General features: G+C 40.6%; 1 protein-coding gene across 3 annotated transcripts; it reads left to right on the forward strand.

Moving 5' to 3' along the window:
• The first annotated feature begins 5,644 nt into the window (after window positions 1-5,644).
• TRIM40 (tripartite motif containing 40) lies at window positions 5,645-18,007 on the forward strand. Of its 3 annotated transcripts, XM_039851120.1 has the most exons (6): window positions 5,645-5,750; window positions 6,422-6,945; window positions 13,471-13,566; window positions 14,237-14,461; window positions 14,757-14,779; window positions 14,962-17,619. In XM_039851120.1, the coding sequence occupies exons 2-6, from the start codon at window positions 6,601-6,603 to the stop codon at window positions 15,212-15,214; spliced, it is 942 nt and encodes a 313-aa protein (XP_039707054.1). In that variant the 5' UTR covers window positions 5,645-5,750; window positions 6,422-6,600; the 3' UTR covers window positions 15,215-17,619. The 3 variants fall into 3 exon arrangements, with proteins under 3 accessions (XP_039707054.1, XP_039707055.1, XP_039707056.1); XM_039851121.1 differs by lacking the exons at window positions 5,645-5,750; window positions 14,962-17,619 and adding an exon at window positions 17,628-18,007 and having other exon boundaries at window positions 6,237-6,945; XM_039851122.1 differs by lacking the exon at window positions 5,645-5,750 and having other exon boundaries at window positions 6,237-6,945; window positions 15,197-17,619.
• The last annotated feature ends 570 nt before the right edge of the window (window positions 18,008-18,577 follow it).

Here is an 18,577-nt window from a genome sequence, read left to right on the forward strand (position 1 = left end):
CCAGAGGTGAAAAAAAAGAAGCCATGCCCTGTCTTGGGGGACAGCGCCACCTACTGCCCATTGAGAGCTGCCAAACAGAGCTGAAGGACCCTCTCTCCATCGCCTGTCTGGACATGGTGGCAGATACTTCAGGTAAAAATAATTTTATAAAGTATGTTAAATTTAAGGTGGTAATGAGACATCCAAGGTTTCACAGGAATTTAAACTTGATAAGGCAATCAAGACTAGGGGATATGGATGGCATTGGGGCTCAGAAGGTTAGTTAACCTAACCCGTGTAAGGTTAATTGAAAAGCGACTGAGTGGAGATCCCAATCTGACCTGTCTGCCTTGAAGTCCACATAACTCCACCTCTTGGCATTTGGAGGGAGTGAATTTCCTTTTATGGATGGCCAGAGAGGAGAAAAGGAACCCAGGAGCTAGTGGAGAAGAGGATTTCAAGAAAGGGACTGCTGACGATCTAATGTTTTAGAGTTGTCAGTTTAGATGTGGGCTAAGAAAACATCAGTAGGAATCGAGTTTAGAATTTAGATAAAAACTTTTGAAAGAATGGCTTAAGATACCCAGCACCGGGTTAGGCATTGGAGCGTTTGCAAATATGGAAAGACATAGTCCCATCACTCATGGAGTTAAGCATGAGCCAAAGTCAGGGAAGTTGTCAAAAATTAAATGGTAATACAGGACAGAAAAAAAAAATGGCCTAGATGATAGAGGCTCTGTTCTTTCCTCTTGCGACCAAATCAAAGTTGTGACAGAAACAGCAAACAGCTAGGAAAATTGCCTGGGATCTCGATGAACAAGCCATACAACTAGAGAGAGAAATAAGAAATCATCCTGCAATGGGAGGAGGTAGGACAGGGCGAGGACACGAGGCTGCCCGGTCCCCAGCGGCTGAGTAGGACAGAGGCTATGGCAGCTACAGACACCGTTTAAAGGGGCTGTGTCTGCAGGGGGACATTGAGTTGTTGGAGTGAGGGCTGGAGGCAAGGATCTATCCCAGACAGAAGTGCCAGCAGTAACCATTTTTCCTCTGTTGAGCCCTCTCCACTCCCAGTGGACTCAGCACCACCATAGCTGAGACTTCATCAAACAATAGCAGAGGTCGCCCTGCCCAGAGGATTCCCTGAAACTCCACCTCCCCCAACTCGCTGCCCCACCCAAGCCACATGTAAGTGTGTCCTGTGAGTCAGATGCTCCTGGCTGAGCAGCACCTGGGCTCACACCAGAGGCAGCTGACCACAGTTTCTGGAATGGCCTCTTAAGGCAACTATAAGCACAGCATCTGTGGATTGCTTGCGGAATCTCAGGTGGCCCTGAGGAGAGGCACAGCCTGGGGCTAAACTTGGCCTGCAGTTGAACCCCTCTCAGGACTGTGCCACTGGACACCTACTTCACAAATTGCACTAATAAGACCGGGAGACTTAAGAGCTTTGTTTAGTACATAGAAAGACCCAGAAAGGCAGCCAAAATGGGAAGACAAAGAAGCAGAAACCATATGAGAGAACAGAATAGAGATCCAGAAATAATGGAGTCAAGCAATCTAACAGATGCAGAGTTCAAAGCACTGGTTATAAAGATGCTCAGTGAACTTAAAGGAAGTATAGATAAATGCAGTGATAACTTCAACAAAGAGATAAAAAACATAAAAATGGAAATGGAAATTATAAAAGGGAACCAGTCAGAAATGAAGAACATATTATCTGAGATGAGAAATATTTTAAATGGAATAAAAAGATTAATAAAGAAGAGGATCAAATGACCTATACAGAGGATGAGGAAGCCAAGAACACTCAATCAAAATGGCAAGAACAAAAGAAGCTAAGACTATAATAATAATTTAAGGAGCCTATAGGACACTCTTAACTGTAAAATATTTGTATCATAGGGGTACCAGAAAGAAAACAAGACATTGAAGAGCTATTTGAAGAAATAATGATAGAAAACTTCCCTAACCTAGTGAAGGAACTAGACATAAAATCAATCACAGGAAGCTCAGAGTCCCAAAAACCAGGAACCCAAAGAGGCCCACACCAAGACACATCATAATTCAATCTTGAAAGCAGCAAGAGAAAAGCAGTTCGTTACCTACAAGGGAGCACCTGTAAGACTGGCAGCTGATTTCTCAAAAGAAACCATGCAGGATAGAAAGGTTTGACACAAAATATTCAAAGTGATGAAAACCCAGGATTTACAACCAAAAATTCTTTGCCCTGAAAGCTATCATTTAGAGTCGAAGGACAGGTAAAGAGCTTCCCAGACAAAAATAAGCTAAGAGATTTTATCAACACCACGCCAGTATTACAGAAAATGTTCTTTAAGAAGAAAAAACATGTATCAAAAACAGGAATAAAAAATAGTAATAACTACATTCCTATCAACAAGTACCTCAAATAGAAAAGAATTAAGTGCTCCAACCAAACGATAAAGTGACTGAATGGATAAGAAAACAAGAGCCTACATATGCTGCCTACAAGAGACTCACTTCAGATTAAAAGACACACAGAGACTAAAAGGAAGGGGATGGAAAGAGATGTTGCCTTGATAGACCTAGGGGGTATTGCGCTGAATGAAATAGGTGGGATAGAGAAAGACAAATATCGCATGATTTCATGTACATGTAGAATCTAAAGAACAAAATAAACAACAAAAGTGGAAACAAACTCATAGATATAGAGAATATTTTGAGGGCTACTAGATGGGTGAGGAGTTGGGGGGACAGCAAAAAATGGCAAAGGGATTAAAAGGTACAGATGGATAGTTGCAGCATAGACATGGAGATGTAGAGTGTAGCATGGGGAAGATGGTTAATAATGTAATAAATATGTAAGGGGAAGAGGGGTACTAGATTTAGTGGGGTGATCACTTTGTGAGTTACATGGATCTCTGATCACTATGCTATACAACTGAAACTAGTATATTATTGTATGCCAACTATAATTGAAAAAAAACTCATTGAATTGTACAATGTAAATACAAGCAATTAATTATCTGTTATATTTCAATAAATCCAAAAAGAAATAAAAAAATTTTTTAAATAAAATGGGAAAAAAAAATAATGGTAATAAATTAGATGGTGTTTCTGCAAATTCCTCTGTCACCTTAGTGCAAATTAGAATGGGCTCTTTTCTCCCCTTCCTCTGCCAGCACTGCTCTGTATCAGAGTCTATGGCTTACTAAGTAGAGTGTGGGCTAGGTCCCAGTTCTGACTCACCCCTTTTGCTGGCTGCTCTTGTTTAGTACACAACCTGCGCAACTGTGAGTGGAGGCCTTGGAAGGATGAAGACTGAGTAGTCAGGAAGGTTTCGTGGAGGAAAGCGGGACATGAATTGGTTTTAAACTGACGTCATGAATTTAGAGCAACTGCAAGAAGCAGTAGGAGACCTTCTCTGTTGGGAACTGTCGGAACAGAGATGGGAAAGAAGTGATGAAATAGAAGGGAAAGAGGCGAGTCACCTGACTCACGGCTCCACTATTTTAAAGATAAAATTAGGAAAGATCATTCATTTGAAAAAGTATTGAGCACCTGCTGTATGCAAGGAGGTATGCTGAATAGACCATGAAGATAATAATAACCCCTAACAACTGTATATAGTTTATAGTTTAGAAAGCACATGTGTTCCCAGCTAGGATGTTTGATCCACCTTCCAGAGAAGGAGGCTGATGTTGTGGCTGTCCCAGAACAGAAAGATAGAAATAGAACCATAATCTAGATATTTTGACTAGTTCAGAATTCCTTTCGTTCTAGATTTGATTCTTCCTCTTAAACATTTTAAAATTTAAGAAACTGTTCAAATAGAAAATACACTTGCTTGGTTCCAAATTTGAAATGTACGATGGGAACATAGAGGAAATTCTCCCTCCCATCCCTGTTCTCCAGCCATCCAGACATCTAATTTCAGTGTTGTCTTAATTTGCATTTTTTTCATGTGAGTGAGATTGAGCATCTTTTCAGATATTTCAGAGATATTTTGTATTTTTTTTTTCCTATGAAAGGTCTGTTAATTTCCAGTGACCAATTTTCTACTTGGTAGTTAATAACTTCTTTTTTTATTTGTAAGAGTTCTCTGGGCATTAGGGAAATTAGCCCTTTGATTTTATGGTAATGTTTTCATTTTATATTTTCGCTTGGTCATTTGTCTCTTAGAATTGCTCTTATTGTTTTTTTTCCCCATGCAGGTCTTTTTAAATGTAGTTGAATTTACCTTTCTTTCCTTTTATGACTTCTACTCTTGAATCATTCTTAAGCTAGTGTTGAATTAAATACAGTGGATTCCTGCCTTCAAGTTGCCCAATAAGCCAGTAGGAAAATCAAGAAAAATACCTAAATAACCATAGTATGTTACCATGTGGTTACTACTTTAATGTGGTACAAAATGTGATTTCTCCATCTGTCTATCCAAATCTAGTTATTGCTCCATCTGTCCATTTACCCGTCCGTTTTTCAAGCTTTTATTGAACTCTTTCTAAGAGGCGACATTTTGTGGTGATAAAGCATGTAGATCAAGATGACAGACATCCAGATCTGAAACTCAGCTGTCTGTTTACCCCTCTGTGACCTTGGGCAGGTTACTTAATCTCTCTACATTTTTGTTTTTCATATTATCCCATGAGATAGTACAGAAATGTAGAATGTGGAGGGGTCAAGGATTAGAGATTGAAGAACAGATATTGTGTGTAGCTTAGGAAAAGAGCTGTACGACAAGTCTGATGCCTGGATCTTTGATTTCAGGTGGTAGATTCTGAATTCTGACAAGGTCCAGAGGTGGTCAGTAGAGTGGTAGTAAAAGTAAAGGCCCCTGGATTGATCAAGTGAAGGACCGAAGGGCTTGTGTTGGCTGGTCATCTATACAATCCTTGAAATCATCCAGGATGATGCCAAGACATGGGGTGGGGAAAAGCCTGTGGGCCTCTTGCAGTCTTCAATGAATCAAGGGAAGTGGCTCTGAGGAAGACAGCAAGGGAGAGGTAGAGTATGGACAACCAGAGCTCCACAAGCAGGTATTTTTATCTGGCTCTGGAGAAGTCATGCTCAAGAAGTGATGGTATGAGGTGAGGAAGACAGTCACTCCACCTGTGACCCTGACATTCAAGAGAGACACCTCCTTTGAGAAGAAAGCCAGGGAAAGGTGACTTTGGATAAAGTAACTTTTTGGTAGCAACCTCACAGCAGACAGTGGCCAAGTGGGATTGAAGGAGGAGACTATGGAGTGAGGTTTTAATAAGAATCTCAGACCTTTTAAAGCCTCAATTGGCGTCCCTTAATAATGGGAAATGCTATGGGTGCCAGCAGTGTCAGGGTTGAGAACAGCCTGACTGGAGGGAACTTGGAAGACTGCAGGGTGACCAGTATCATGAGTAGATGACATAGTTCTGTGATGCCTGGATCTCGAAATACCATAAGCTGGGGTTCTAGGGAATAGTTCTTCATTCTATGAGTTGACTCTCAGTTTGCATCATTACATCGAAAGTTCCAAGACTTTCCTCTTCCTCTTGTGCAAACAAACCACATCTTGCACCAGCCAAAGTCCATCTCACCTCTCAGCTATGCTAGGTCAACCACCCGGCCATGAGGAGTTTCATTTTCCTGGTAACTCAGTGTTTCTAGGAAACAATGGGCCCTTCACTTCTATCCCAGTTTTACTGACACATGATCATATATAATTGACACGGTTTATAAAGAACCATTCACCTGTTGGACATATCTCCAGATCTGGAACCTAAGAAAATGAAGTTGTAGCAGGATCAATTGAGGTAGGATACTAAGAAAGCTTTTGGGCAGGAGAACTAGGCAGGAGGTTTGGGGATGAGGAAATGAGAATGAATGCATAATGTTTAAGGGAAGTGGTGATGGGGGACTACCTTCTTCTTTGAGTCATCTTCAGAGATAGTTTGAAAGGAAGGAAAAGGTGCCTTCAAACATTACACAGGTCTCTGGTCTGCTCTAAGTCCTGTTCTCTTTCATTGTGGAATCCATATAACCCTGAAAAGGATGCTGATTGAAAGAATGACCAGCTGACAGAGATGCTGATGCAAATAGTTGATAGTAGTATTTGATAGTAGTAACCAAATTCTTAGAGTGTGACCATGAGCCTTCTAGCATCCCAGTATGAGAGAGGACACTCCAAACTCCTGCCAAATTCTCCCAGCTGAAAACAAATCAGAGAAGACTTTCAACTTTTATTATGCTCTGGCTTCTGGCCATGGCACTCTGGTCTTTTAACTTTGAGTTGTAAAAGTATTCACAGAAAGCTCTGGAGAGGACAATAGAATTGGTTTTTAAATCACCTATTTCCTCCAGGGGTATGAAAAATAAAGAGTGATTTCAAGTTTTGTAAATACAAGGAAACCAGAGGGTGCATGTCAAAGCCAATGAGATATTTCCGCAACTCGTACAGAATTCTGGTGTGTGTGCTTTGTGCTAGGTTCCATTGAGGGGGAGAGAGAGCAGTTGCCTGAAGTTGGAGGTCCGTGTCATGTCCTCTAGGCTGCTTTAGGGCTACCTCCTTCAAGCTGGGCCATCCTCTCTGAACTATCTATCTATGTGTGCAAATGGGGAAGGAGGCCCTATTAGACAGAAGGCTGGCAGTGTAGGGTGGAGGCCATGGTCTCCTTGAGGGAGAACAACCGGGAAGAGGGCATCTGCCCCATCTGCCAGGAGCACCTGAAAGAGGCAGTGAGCACTGACTGTGGACACTTCTTCTGTCGAGTGTGCCTGGCCCAGCATGTGGAGAAGGCCTCAGTCTCTGGAGTCTTCTATTGTCCCCTCTGCCGGAAGCCCTGTTCTGAGGGAGTTCTTGGGGCAGCCTACATCTGCCACAGCCACCAGAAGAAAGTGTGCTGGTTCTGTGAGGAGAGTAGACTTCTTTTGTGTATAGAATGCCTGGTGTCCCCTGAACACAAGTTTCATTGTGAGCTGGCTATTGAAGATGCCATCAGCCATTACAAGGTAAGGCTGGGTAACTATCTCCCTGAGTTACTCCTTTCCACCCTCTGGCCCTTATGCCTGGTATATCACAGAGGCTCAATAACTGACACTTTTTTTTTTTTTCTGCTTCATCCTATTTGGACCTTTGTTTTGCTTTTCCGTGTATATTTTGCTACTGGTGTTAAAGTGTCAATGTATTACTGTATAGATTAGAAGTGGAGTGAGGGAATGAAAGGAATCAAAGATGACTTCATGAGTTTCTAGTTTGAGGCACTGGTGGATGAGGCACTGGATAAGGACAGGGAGAACAGGTTTGAATGAAACATCAAGTTTCATTGAGGATAAGTTGAGTCCAACTTGAGACACGCCGAAATAGGATCTTAGATATGCAGTTGGATATGAAATCTGGATCTCCAAAGAGTGTGGGTAGTATTTCCAGAGCCTAAAACAGGGACCCATCATAATAAAGACATTTAAATCCAAGAGAATTGATACAATATCCTCAGGAGAGAGTCTAGAGAGAAAAGAATTTCCAAGGTCCTGAGAAAGGCTATCATTTAGATGTAAGGTGGAAGAGGACCCAGCAAGTGAGACCTAGCAAGGCAGGAGAAAAACAAGGGGAGAGGTGTTCCAGACGCTAAGAGAGAAGAATATGGTAAGATGTGATGGTAGAGTATGTTGAATGATGCTGAGCACCCCAGTAAGACAGGAGGTGGAGGGGTGAACGCTGGGCTAGGAGCAAAAGAAAGTGCCTCCAAGTGTGGGTAGTTTTGCAGTTTGGGAGATTGCTTGAGTGTTCTAGTTTATTTTCTCAATAACATATGAGGAAAGAACATCAGCAGTGTGGATAGAGATGGGTTGTGTAAAGTTTGAAGAGAGAGGAGTGGGTGTGATATACTTTGGGTAACTGAAACTATGAGAGAAACTGAGTAGGACTGGCAGGCAGTTTGGGGCACCAATCTGAGTTTTGAAATGGGATTTAATGTGTTTCATGAGGCTGCTTGAAGACAGCCAAAGAAAAGGTAGGGCTTATCCAGGGATAAGGAGTTGCCTGAAGAGTAATATAAGGAGAGAGAGGCAAGGGAGTTGAGCGTGTTTCTGAAGGAGTGATTGTAATGGTGGACCCTGTGTGTGTTTGTAGATATTGATAGCATAGGTGTGAATAAAGATTTCTTATGACTTCTCACCATGTCTTTATTTCTTTGAATTAAATCTTATTAATTAAATATTGTCAATTGTGTCTTTTATGAAGGAATTACTTAATCCCTTACTGCACTCCAGAAAGACTGAAAAATTTGCAATACTACGAAAGTACACCTGTTTCCTCACTGCCCAACCCATGTTGGAGTCAATCACATTAATTGTATTTTGCTGTTTTCTTAAGCGTGCAACAGTGACTGAAATTGTTTTACTTTGCTTGATTATGAATGCTGGTGATAGGCTTTTACCCATAGAAAGACTCACTATCTACATTTTCCCTTAGAATCAGAGCATAAATTCTACATGATTACATCAAAGCAGCTCATCTTTTAGATAATAAAGTATATTAGTTGTGTTTAACCTCCATTTCCTTTTTATTGCATCATTGAGGGGAAATTTTAGAAATTTGTGTTTAAATCAGTTATATTTCTTTCTCAGAAATTCATCAAATTGATTATGCTGTTCTGTTTCATTTTTAAAGATCTATTAAGTCTAGTTTATTTGGAATTTAATATGATGTGTTGCATCAAGGATTATTCCACGTTAATTTTTCTTTATTCTGGTATCCAGTTACCCCCAAAACATTTCTGTGAGTCCTTCCACAATTATGTGTTGTTTTGGTTTGACATAAATTTTTGTAATTGCATAGTTATTTTAATTCTGGCCATTTATTATTTTTTGTTCTAAAGTTATTATATAGTTTTGATACTCGTTGCTTTAAGTTTTTTGAAAATCTACCAGCATCTTTGCTATGTAGTATTTTTTTTTATTATCTAATGTTCTCACTGTCTGTCTTTCAGAGGAATTTTCTTGTGCAATGCTTCCAAGTTCTATAGAGAATCCTCTCAAATTTTAATTAGCATTGCATCAAATTCTGTTGATTACATTAAGAATTGCAACTTTGGTGGCTGATTTGGTCTTCTTGACCAACAGCAGGACATGTTGCTAAGCATTTTCTGTTACATTTTTGAATCAGATGTTCAATTATCTTTATTTAAACCTCATATTGAGGGTAGCTATACCTTTTGTAAGGTTCATTTTTTGGCAATGGTACTTGTAGATTCAAATCAGAGTCTTTGCTGAGTTCCTATATCCTTTAAGTTAATTTTCTAGATGAATGATCATGTGGACATCATCAGGTTTAGTCATTATAGCATTGTTTTTCCTCATCATATGTAATGGGTCATATCCGTATTTTGGAGCACTTGTAGCTCTTAAGGAATATTCTTTTTGAAAGTTGGTTAATTTTTTTTTTTTGGTGATTGTATCAGGGGAAGGTATTTTGTTGTTTGTTAATCACTTTTTCTTTTATGCATTTTGTTAGTAAGCCATTTGAGAAAGAATTTCAATCTTGCTAGGTTTTCATGTTTCATCACTACTTACTGCCTTTTCCAGTCAATTTTTTTCTGTGAAATCACATTTTATCTGATGTTTGATAGGATCAGAAACTTGAAAAAATTATTCATTAAGACAAAACAGGTCTTGTACTGTTCCCTATGTTTCAATTTGTCTTTTTTTCCCTGAGGAATATTTTAAGAAAATAAAAGTCTGTAGAATTTTGCATTTAATTCTAATGAGTGCCTTAGTCACATGATATGCACTCACTAAACATTATTTAAATGCAAAAATGGATGAATAAACAGAAAACCTTACCTTATTGATTTTGAATATTATAAATGACAGATCTGTATTTTCTTTGATTATTTCATACATTTACCTTTATTGTTATCCTTGTTTCCTTTTTTCTCTTACACAGTGTTTATAGTTGACTTTAAACTCTTCATTAAATTTTAAGCTACACCAGAAGATAGGACTATGACTTTTTGGACTGGATCTTAGAAATAGGCCTCATTACAACAGGCAGAAATAGATAGTATTCTATGCAGAGGGAAGTGAAAGATAAGCCTTGAAGTGTGGCTGCATGGAGCATATTCAGGAAATCACAACCAACTCTGTTTAGCTAGTGTAGAGAGCATGGAGGGAATAGGGAGAGGTAAGGGTAGAAATATAAATTGGGGTTAGGTCATGGAGAGCCTTGGATTAAGGAGTTTAAGCTTATCTTTGGTAATGGGATACTATTTTGAAGAGAGGAGTAACACAGGTAAAAGATGAAATATTATGGAGATTTCAAGCTGGACGACAGACAGAATCGTGGGTCCAATGACAGAATTACAGAAGTCAAGAATAGCAGACTGTACAAGAGGATGGCGAAGGGGATAATAAGTTTGATTTCTCCAGACTGATTTTGAGATGCCAATCGGGCTGTAGGAGATTCTTAACTCTCAGCTGGAAACATGGGATTGATTGTTTAGAAAAAGATCTTATTATGATAAATATATGAAGCTTCCAGAATGGAAAGTTAAGAACACAGTTTGCAAATAGAAAAGGACTAAGGAAACAACCTGAGAAAGGTCAAAGAAGGACAGGGGGTAGAGGGGTAGAGTGGGTGGAACATGACGGGAGAATTACATCAAAGAAGAAGGCACCTTTGGATTTTATTTCTGGAGATCACTGGTGATGCTGGAGAGGAAAATTTCAAGAGTGATGAGAAACAAAACAGATGGCTGAGGAGCAAGGGATCATGAGATCGTGAAGACAGCGAGAACAGACTACTCATTCAAGAAGTTCAACTGTAAGGGTAGAGAGAGAGTAGATTGATGAGGTAGCAAGGTGAAGATTGTTTGCTTGCTTATGTGAACTTTGTGAGACCTTAACTTTTGTACTCACACAGCAATTCTTCAGCCCAGCCCAGCCTCCCCCTCACAGTGGAGATACATGAGTGAAATCCACCATGACCACTTACTGCCTTCCACTTTCTCCCTGAGTGCTTTGTTATTTCTCTGCTAGGAAATGCCTGCAGGTAATACCAAGTGATGTGGCAATTTTTTAATAACTTCCTAGTGACATCTTCGTCTCCTCTGAAGCCTTTCGTTTGCCTGAATGTTCTTCCTGCTCTCTCACTCACAGTCCCTTGATCTTGATTTCATCCACAGACTCTCAGGGCCAGAAAAAACTTTCAAAAACATCTTCTCCAACCCCAGCCTCTACCTCCAGTGATGTAGGAACAAGGCAAAAATGACAAAAAGTTAAAAATATTGCCCATAAACAGCCAACAACAATAAAACCTCCTAAATTTTTTTTTATTTTGGCCTGAGGTTAGATTTAGTTAATGAAACATACACTTTTCAATTAATAGCACATCCTTCCTTTTAGTCCACAAATTCTTGTTCTGTTTTATTTGATGGTTGCATTCAATCATCATTCCTCTCTTTCTCAAGAGCAACCATTTAAAGTGTTTGTTGTATTTTTATTTGTAGATGGTTTGGTAAAACACACATTACTATATTGTGTGCTGGTATATTGAATTAACAAAATTATAGGCCTCCTTCTATTTCTTGCATTTCCACTCTACCATGTGTTTAAGGTCAGTCCGTATTTTGTGTGTCATATACAATTGGCCCTTAACCATCACAAGGGTTAGGGATGCCTACCCACCACACAGTAAAAAAAATCCCATATCACTTCAGTTGTCGTCCCTCCACATACACAGATTCTCAGCAATATGTAGTCCATTGTTGCTGACAGCTGCACAGTATTCCATAGCAGGCATCTGCCACATCTGTTTTCCCAAGAATGGACTTTACATGTCTCCAGCTCTCTGTTACCACAAACAATGCTGTAGTGTGCACATCCTCTTAGGACCTAAGTGAGGAATTCTCTGGGATATTTAGCCAGAAACAGGACCACTGGCTCAGAAAGGAAAGCACACAGGTGGCCAGGACCCTCACCAGAGTAGCTGGGTCAGCGCACATCTCACCAGCCTGCAATATAGTCCTTATATCCACATACGTCTCTCTCTCTCTCTCCCAGGTGTTATCCAGTTGTCTAATTTTTATTAATCTGATGAATACCAAATAATGTTTTGTTGTGTTAATTTCCATTTCCCTAATCACTGGTGAGCTTGGGCATTGATTCACCTGCACTTCGGCTTTTTCTATTCCCTCTTCTTTAAATATTCTTTGCAAATTTTTCTCTTGGGTTCCTGTCTTTTTGTTGGCTTGTAGACTTTCCTTTTCATATTCTACATTTAAATCTCTTGTTTTAACACCATAGATATCATCTCCTAGTCTGTCATTTCTCTGTTAATTTTTCCCATGGTAGTGTCATCAAACAGTAATATTTAATTTTGAAGTAGCCAAATTAAATAATGCCTTCGTAGTTTGTGCTTTGGGAAGTTTACTTAAGACATCTTTCCCTCCCAGGTCACAAATTTATTCTCTAACATTATTTTCTTTTAACTTTGTAGTTTCACCTTTCATATGTAGATCTTTAATCCATCTAGAATCTACCTCCACGTATGGCTCTAGGTAGGGATCGGCTTTATTTTTCTCTATTATTGCAAGCCAGTTTTTTCAACACCATCTACTACAGATTCTATCCCTTCTCTTCTTGATTTATTTATTACTTTTTCTTTTAAATTCCTTTGTAAACATGAGTCTGTTCCTAAGCAGTCTCTTCTCTCATTTTCTATTTGTTCTTGCACCAGTACCATGCCATTTTGTTACTATGGCTTTGTATGCCCTTATATCTGGTAAGGTAAATACATTTTGTAGCTAATCTAACAAAGGATTACAAAAAGAATGCTTTCAGCGTCTTTTGTTGATGTCTCTGCCTTTCTTCCACATTGCTTTTCCTCATCATTGTTCATTGTTGATTCACTAAAGGCTTATGTCGATATCAGTATCAGCTTTGTTTACTTTTGCTTCCCTTGTAGTTTAGCAAAAATCTGAAAGAATTTTTTTTTTAGAAATGGAAATCATTCATTTCTAATCATCATATTCTTAAATCATATATCCTTAAGTCATCTATTCTTAGTGTCAGGAACACAGTGACCCATCCAGACACTGATTTAAGATTTATAGAGAGGTCACATGCTTCCCTGGACAATGGGTTTGCCTCTGATAGAGGGCTCTTGTCCCTCTCAAGTGGTACCAGAGGCCTCTCATCTCCTCTGTAAGTCAATGTCTCTAGACTGTCTTCACTTGTTGATGAGAAGTAATGAGAATTGCTAATGATCAGCATACAACTCGATGTTGGGAGAAAAATACCCTGAAGTCAAGTAGAGAAGATTCTGTTACTATGTTATTTTTGTGTAGTTAAGGCTTTAAAAAAATTACTCATTGCTCTTCCTCATCAATGTTCTTTAAACTCATGTTCCTTACCCCAAGCAAGACACTTCAAGGGATGCCTGTTTTTAGGCAGAATCTTACTTTAGCCTCATATTGGGCTCAGGACCCCGACCGCGTTCCACTGAGCACAACCATCACCCCCACTCTGTCTCTCTAGGAACGACTCAACCGCAGGAGCAGGAAGCTCAGAAAGGACCTTGGGGAACTTCGGCGACTCCGGGCTCAGGAGGAAGAGAAACTGCAGGCTATGCAAGTGGGTTTTAAAAAGTCCTGGGAAGGATTACCTCCGAGTGTCCCTAGGTCCCTTACTCCCTGTTCTGGCCATTTGTCTGTCTCCTGATACAGGGGGAGGTCTTGGAGGCTGGAAACCTGGGTGCTGGGCTCGGCTGACCTCAGGGTTTGCTGGTTGAGTGACCTGGGGCAAGTCGAGCCCTCTGAGCTTCATGTGGTTCATGTGTTAAAAGAAGCCAGTCCCACTCCACCTAACTCCTGATGAAGATCATACGAGACAAGCAGCCCCTCATTTGAATATTACTATACAGTGCATATTACTATGCACAGGTCTCCGTCTCTGGCAGTCTAACTTTCTGTCCCTCTTGCTCACTTACATTTGGGGTCTCTCCTCACCCTATGACCTAAAGATTGTTAAAAGCAGGCAGTAAAAGGCTAGAGCTGATCAGGGTGTGTGTTTATGTGTGTGTGACATGGCATCTGTGGATATCACAAGAGCAAGAGGCAGGAAAGGGTGGTGTCTCTCCACTTATAAGGATCACAGCTGCCTCTGTAATACCTATGACATGCAGAGGTAATTCCACAAGGGGAAGAAGACTGAGGAATCAACTTTCTCACTCAGATACTGAGAGACTGAAGGGCCAAGAGAGAGCCATCTGACAAGTGAATCTTAGGGGGTCCCTTTTCTGTAGTTTCAGGTAGCCTGTGGGCCCCACAGGCTGGAGGCTAAGATGGAAAACCAGCTCCAAACTGAGAATCAGCCGGATGCCCTCCCTCAGCAGTGGCCAGACCAGCTGAAGGGCATGCCAGCAGAGGTGTCCGGAATCTTTGACATCTCCAGGACAATAACACAACTCAGCAGCCTGGTTACTGATCTAGAAAGGACGGCCAAGAAACTAGATGCCAACATGCTGAAGGTGCATACCACAAGACACCTTTCAAAGACAGGGATTCTCCACAAATTGTGGGCAGCCTACCTGTAACACTCTTCTGGGATGTGAATGGAGGAGCTTCACTGTAACGTGGTGGTGGCTAGTCCAAGGCTTACACAATACTGCTGCAGCAAAGTGGGGTGCAAAAGAGAGGTGCCATTCCCTCCAGTTCTCAAGATGACACCTTGGGGTGGCATCCAATAGTAGGTTGGGGAAGATATTGGGAGGTGACAGGAACTTGAAAACCAATTGTGATTCTCACTCTCTGTCTCTCTTCTAGAACGCCAGTGACTTATTGACCAGGTATGAGCCGTCCCATCTTCCTCCCACATGTGCTTACACATACAAATCCACACAAGCATACACATCCACATGGGCTTTATCAAAGTTAAGGAGATCCACTGTTCTGTTAACTTTTGTATCTTTGTGCTACATGGCCAGTGGAAGATTCAATAGAATGTACTGAAGGATTTCTTTGTTTCTAGGAGTGTTCCTCAAAAATTAGGAGCTTTTTATCCCAAGCTATTGAAGAGTCAACAAATCACTTCTTCAGCCATCCTCAGCAACTTTGACCTGTGCATTCCCGGCCACCTCATCTCAGCCTCATCGCATCCTCCTTGCTGTCTTTCCTCCAATCTGTCCAGCCTCCCATTAAGTCTACCCAGTGCACCTTTGGTTCTGCCATGTCCTGAACATGACCCCCTTTGCTCATCCCCACAGCCACGACCTGATACCTGATCATCTGACACTTGGACAATAGTTACAGCCTCCTTCCTGAACCAAATTCGAGTTTGTGGCTCCCCCTGCAGAGGTCGAGATGCAAAATTTCCACTTTGCCTGTGAACTCAGAGTAGTGCCTATCTCTCACAATCTCATATTAAAATAGAAGTATCCTGGCACTTGGGGGGCCACCTCTGTACATGGAGCTGGCAAGTCTGAGCTCCTGTAGCATTGTTGTCTCTACCACTCACATGGCACTTATTATTTTGTGGGCAGACAGATTCTAGTGTGCCCACCCCCCCATGATCCTCCTCTCTTGGTGTTCATGCACTTGTGTGATTCCTTCCTCTTGGGTGTGAGCAGGACCTGTGACTTGTTTCAATAGAATATGGAAAGGTGATGGGATGTTACTTTCATAATTAGGTTACATTATATGGCAAAGGGAATGAAATGTCACTTCAGGGACTCTCTTTTGAGACTCTACTTGTGGGATTGGTGCAGTGAGTGGCTCTGTGGTCATTGGGCAGCCTCCGGGAGCTAAGAGCAGCCTCCAGCTTTAAGCCAACAGGAAGCAGGGGCCCTTAGTCTTGAAGCTGCAATAAAGTGCATTCTGCATGAATTATGTGTTGTAATTCAGCCTAAGTGAATGTGGAAGTGGGTTTTTCCCCAGTTGAGCTTCCAGATGAGAACCCAGCCCAGGTGACAACTTGATTGCAGCCTAGCGAGACCCTAAGCAGAGAGCCCAAATGTATGACCCATAGAAATTGTGAGGTAATAAATGTCACAGAAACCGTGACATAATAAATGAGTATTTTAAGACACTAAATTTGTGGTAATTTTTACAGACCATTGGATAACTAATACATTTATATATTAAGTATTTGCACATCATTTCTTTGGGTGAGTAAGGACAGTAGTCTGTCTTTGTGTCTCTAGTATGTGCTCAGTGAAATGTATTAAGTGGATGCATGAATAATCGAAAGTATAAGGGCCATTTCTTGATGCTCCATGTTTAACAAAGGGAGTCTTTAACTGGTATGTATTAAGCCCTTGCTGAAATAGTCAATACTATATTAGGCACTGAGAGATATAAAAAATAAAACATGGCTGCAAGGAAGTGCTGTGTTGTGGTGCAAAGAGTAAAAAATTTGACTTAAATTCAATCCCAGTCCTGACACCTAATAATTCTGTAACTCTGGGCAAGTTACTTAGCCTCTCTGAACCTCAGTATCACCCCCTCTAAAATGAAGATAATGGTACCTGTAGCCTGGGATTGTATGAAGAATTAAATATTATTATACTTGCTGCATTGCTTAACATGTCGTAAACATTCAAATGTGGTAATTCTATCTTCTTATTCTATTTCTCCATCCAGAAGCTTTTAATATAACTGTAGAACCAGGAAAAACACAGAATAACAAGAGAGTATGTGACTGGTTAAATTAAGTGTCACAGTTGTTAAGTGCTGTGGGGATTCAGAGGAGAGACACCAGTGAGGATGAGAAAGTCATGGTTGGCTTTGTTGGGGAGGTGCGACTGAACAGTGGGAGAGAGATGAGAGCACCAGGTCAGGATAGCTCCATGAATGAAAGCATGGAAGTAGGAATAAGCCACAGCATGTTTGAAGGAATATAAGACCAACTTGCTTAATTTGAAATATTCAGGAATGGGGAAGACCAGAAGTCAAGCAGAGGGTTGAATAAGTGACACCAACACATGGGCAGCCATTGAAAATTTTGAGTCAGGAGTGAAGAGAACAAGTGGTGTCTAAGGAAAACCCTATCTTGAAGTCATCAAATTTTAGAATCTATCCACTTCCTCTGCACTGACTCCACACTCAAAAACAGGTAAACTTAAAGTAAAATTACCCTACAGGAGGAGCAAGTGCTGATAGGCCAATATGAGTATTTTCACTCACTAGCAGTTTCATTTCTCATTGTAAAAAATAGAAATTGTCTTTCTGAATCCAAGTCACTCATTGGATGTGGCCAGCATTACAATATTCACCAGAACCCACTCGGGTACCTGTTTTTGAACAAAGCAGTGCAGCATAGTGGTTAAGAACTCTTGAGGTAGATATGGATTAAAATCCTGGCTGCACGATCTTGCCTGAGCAAATAACCAAAACTCAGTTTTTTCAACTTTAAATGGGGATAATAATAGAAGCTACCTCATAGAGTTACCTAGGTTAAGTGCCATAATGTGTGTAAAGTCCTCTAACAGGCCAGGATCTTCACACACATTTACCATAGAAGCTAATAGTCATTTTAAAGGACACGGCTAAAACCAATAAGAATAAACAGAATAAACAAAAAGATACAATGCACTTTTTAGTGGAATCCCAGATTTGGGAGCTTTGGATATGTTTTATCATTATATAGGGACTTGTATGTATCTAGTTTGTTTTTGTTTTTGTTTTTTAAATATACAGCACTTTAGATGAAATATTGATTAGAGAAAGCAACTCAGCTCCCTCCAATCCCTGGCTCCTGAGCTTCAAGTCTTTTCTACCTGCCAAATTGAGGTTGATGAATAGGACTTCTCAGACGACTTCTCAGCCTGGGCCTCACAACTCTGTGCCCTCTCCCTTTGAGGTTGCGCCTGGATGGTTCACTCCTCACAGGGGCCCAGTGGGGAGATGATAGAACATTTTAGTTTATGTCTGATCAGAATAAACAGATAGATTGTCAATGAAGGGGAAGTTTAAGCACAATAAAACACAACACCAACAAGGGCTAGAAAATGAAATGTATAGCTATAATCAACAGAACAAGTAATAACAAATATTAGAGAGGATGTGGAGAAAAAGGAACCCTCATACACTGCTGGTGGGACTGCAAATTGGTACAGCTACTATGGAAAACAGTATGGAGGTTCTTCAAAAAACTAAGAATTGATGTACCATATGATCCAGCAATCCCTCTACTGGGTATTTATCCCAAAGACTTGAAAACCAATGTCCAAAAAGATATTTGCACACCGATGTTCATAGCAACATCATTCACAGTGTCCAGTACATGGAAGCAACCAAAGTGTCCTATGATAGATGATTGGCTAAAGAAGCTGTGGTACATATATACAATGGAATATTACTCAGCCATAAGAAGAGATGAAATACTGCCATTTGCGACAACCTGGATGGACTTCGAGATAATCATGCTAAGCATACTAAGCCAGACTGAAAACGTTGAAAATCACATGATATCACTTATATGTGGGCTATAAACCTAAAAGCAACAAATGAACAGGACAAACAGAGACTCAGGGACATGGACAATGGACTAGTGGTTACCAGAGTAGGGGGTGAGGGGGGACGAGGAAGAGAGGTAGACAGGGTAAAGGGGACCAAATGGGGGGGGGAGAGGTGAAGTGGGTGGGGGA

This window comes from Pteropus medius, unplaced genomic scaffold, assembly GCF_902729225.1.
Source record: "Pteropus medius unplaced genomic scaffold, Ma_sr-lr_union100, whole genome shotgun sequence".
In the NCBI taxonomy this organism is placed as follows: domain Eukaryota; kingdom Metazoa; phylum Chordata; class Mammalia; order Chiroptera; family Pteropodidae; genus Pteropus; species Pteropus medius.

What these genes read in the sequence shown, in the direction of transcription:
- TRIM40 (XM_039851120.1), top strand. Translation starts at nt 6,601, where the DNA reads ATGGTCTCCTTGAGGGAGAACAACCGGGAAGAGGGCATCTGCCCCATC. An exon ending in ATGCCATCAGCCATTACAAG is followed by an intron (nt 6,946 to 13,470) that starts GTAAGGCTGGGT and finishes CTGTCTCTCTAG; the next exon opens with GAACGACTCAACCGCAGGAG. An exon ending in GCCAGTGACTTATTGACCAG is followed by an intron (nt 14,780 to 14,961) that starts GTATGAGCCGTC and finishes CTTTGTTTCTAG; the next exon opens with GAGTGTTCCTCAAAAATTAG.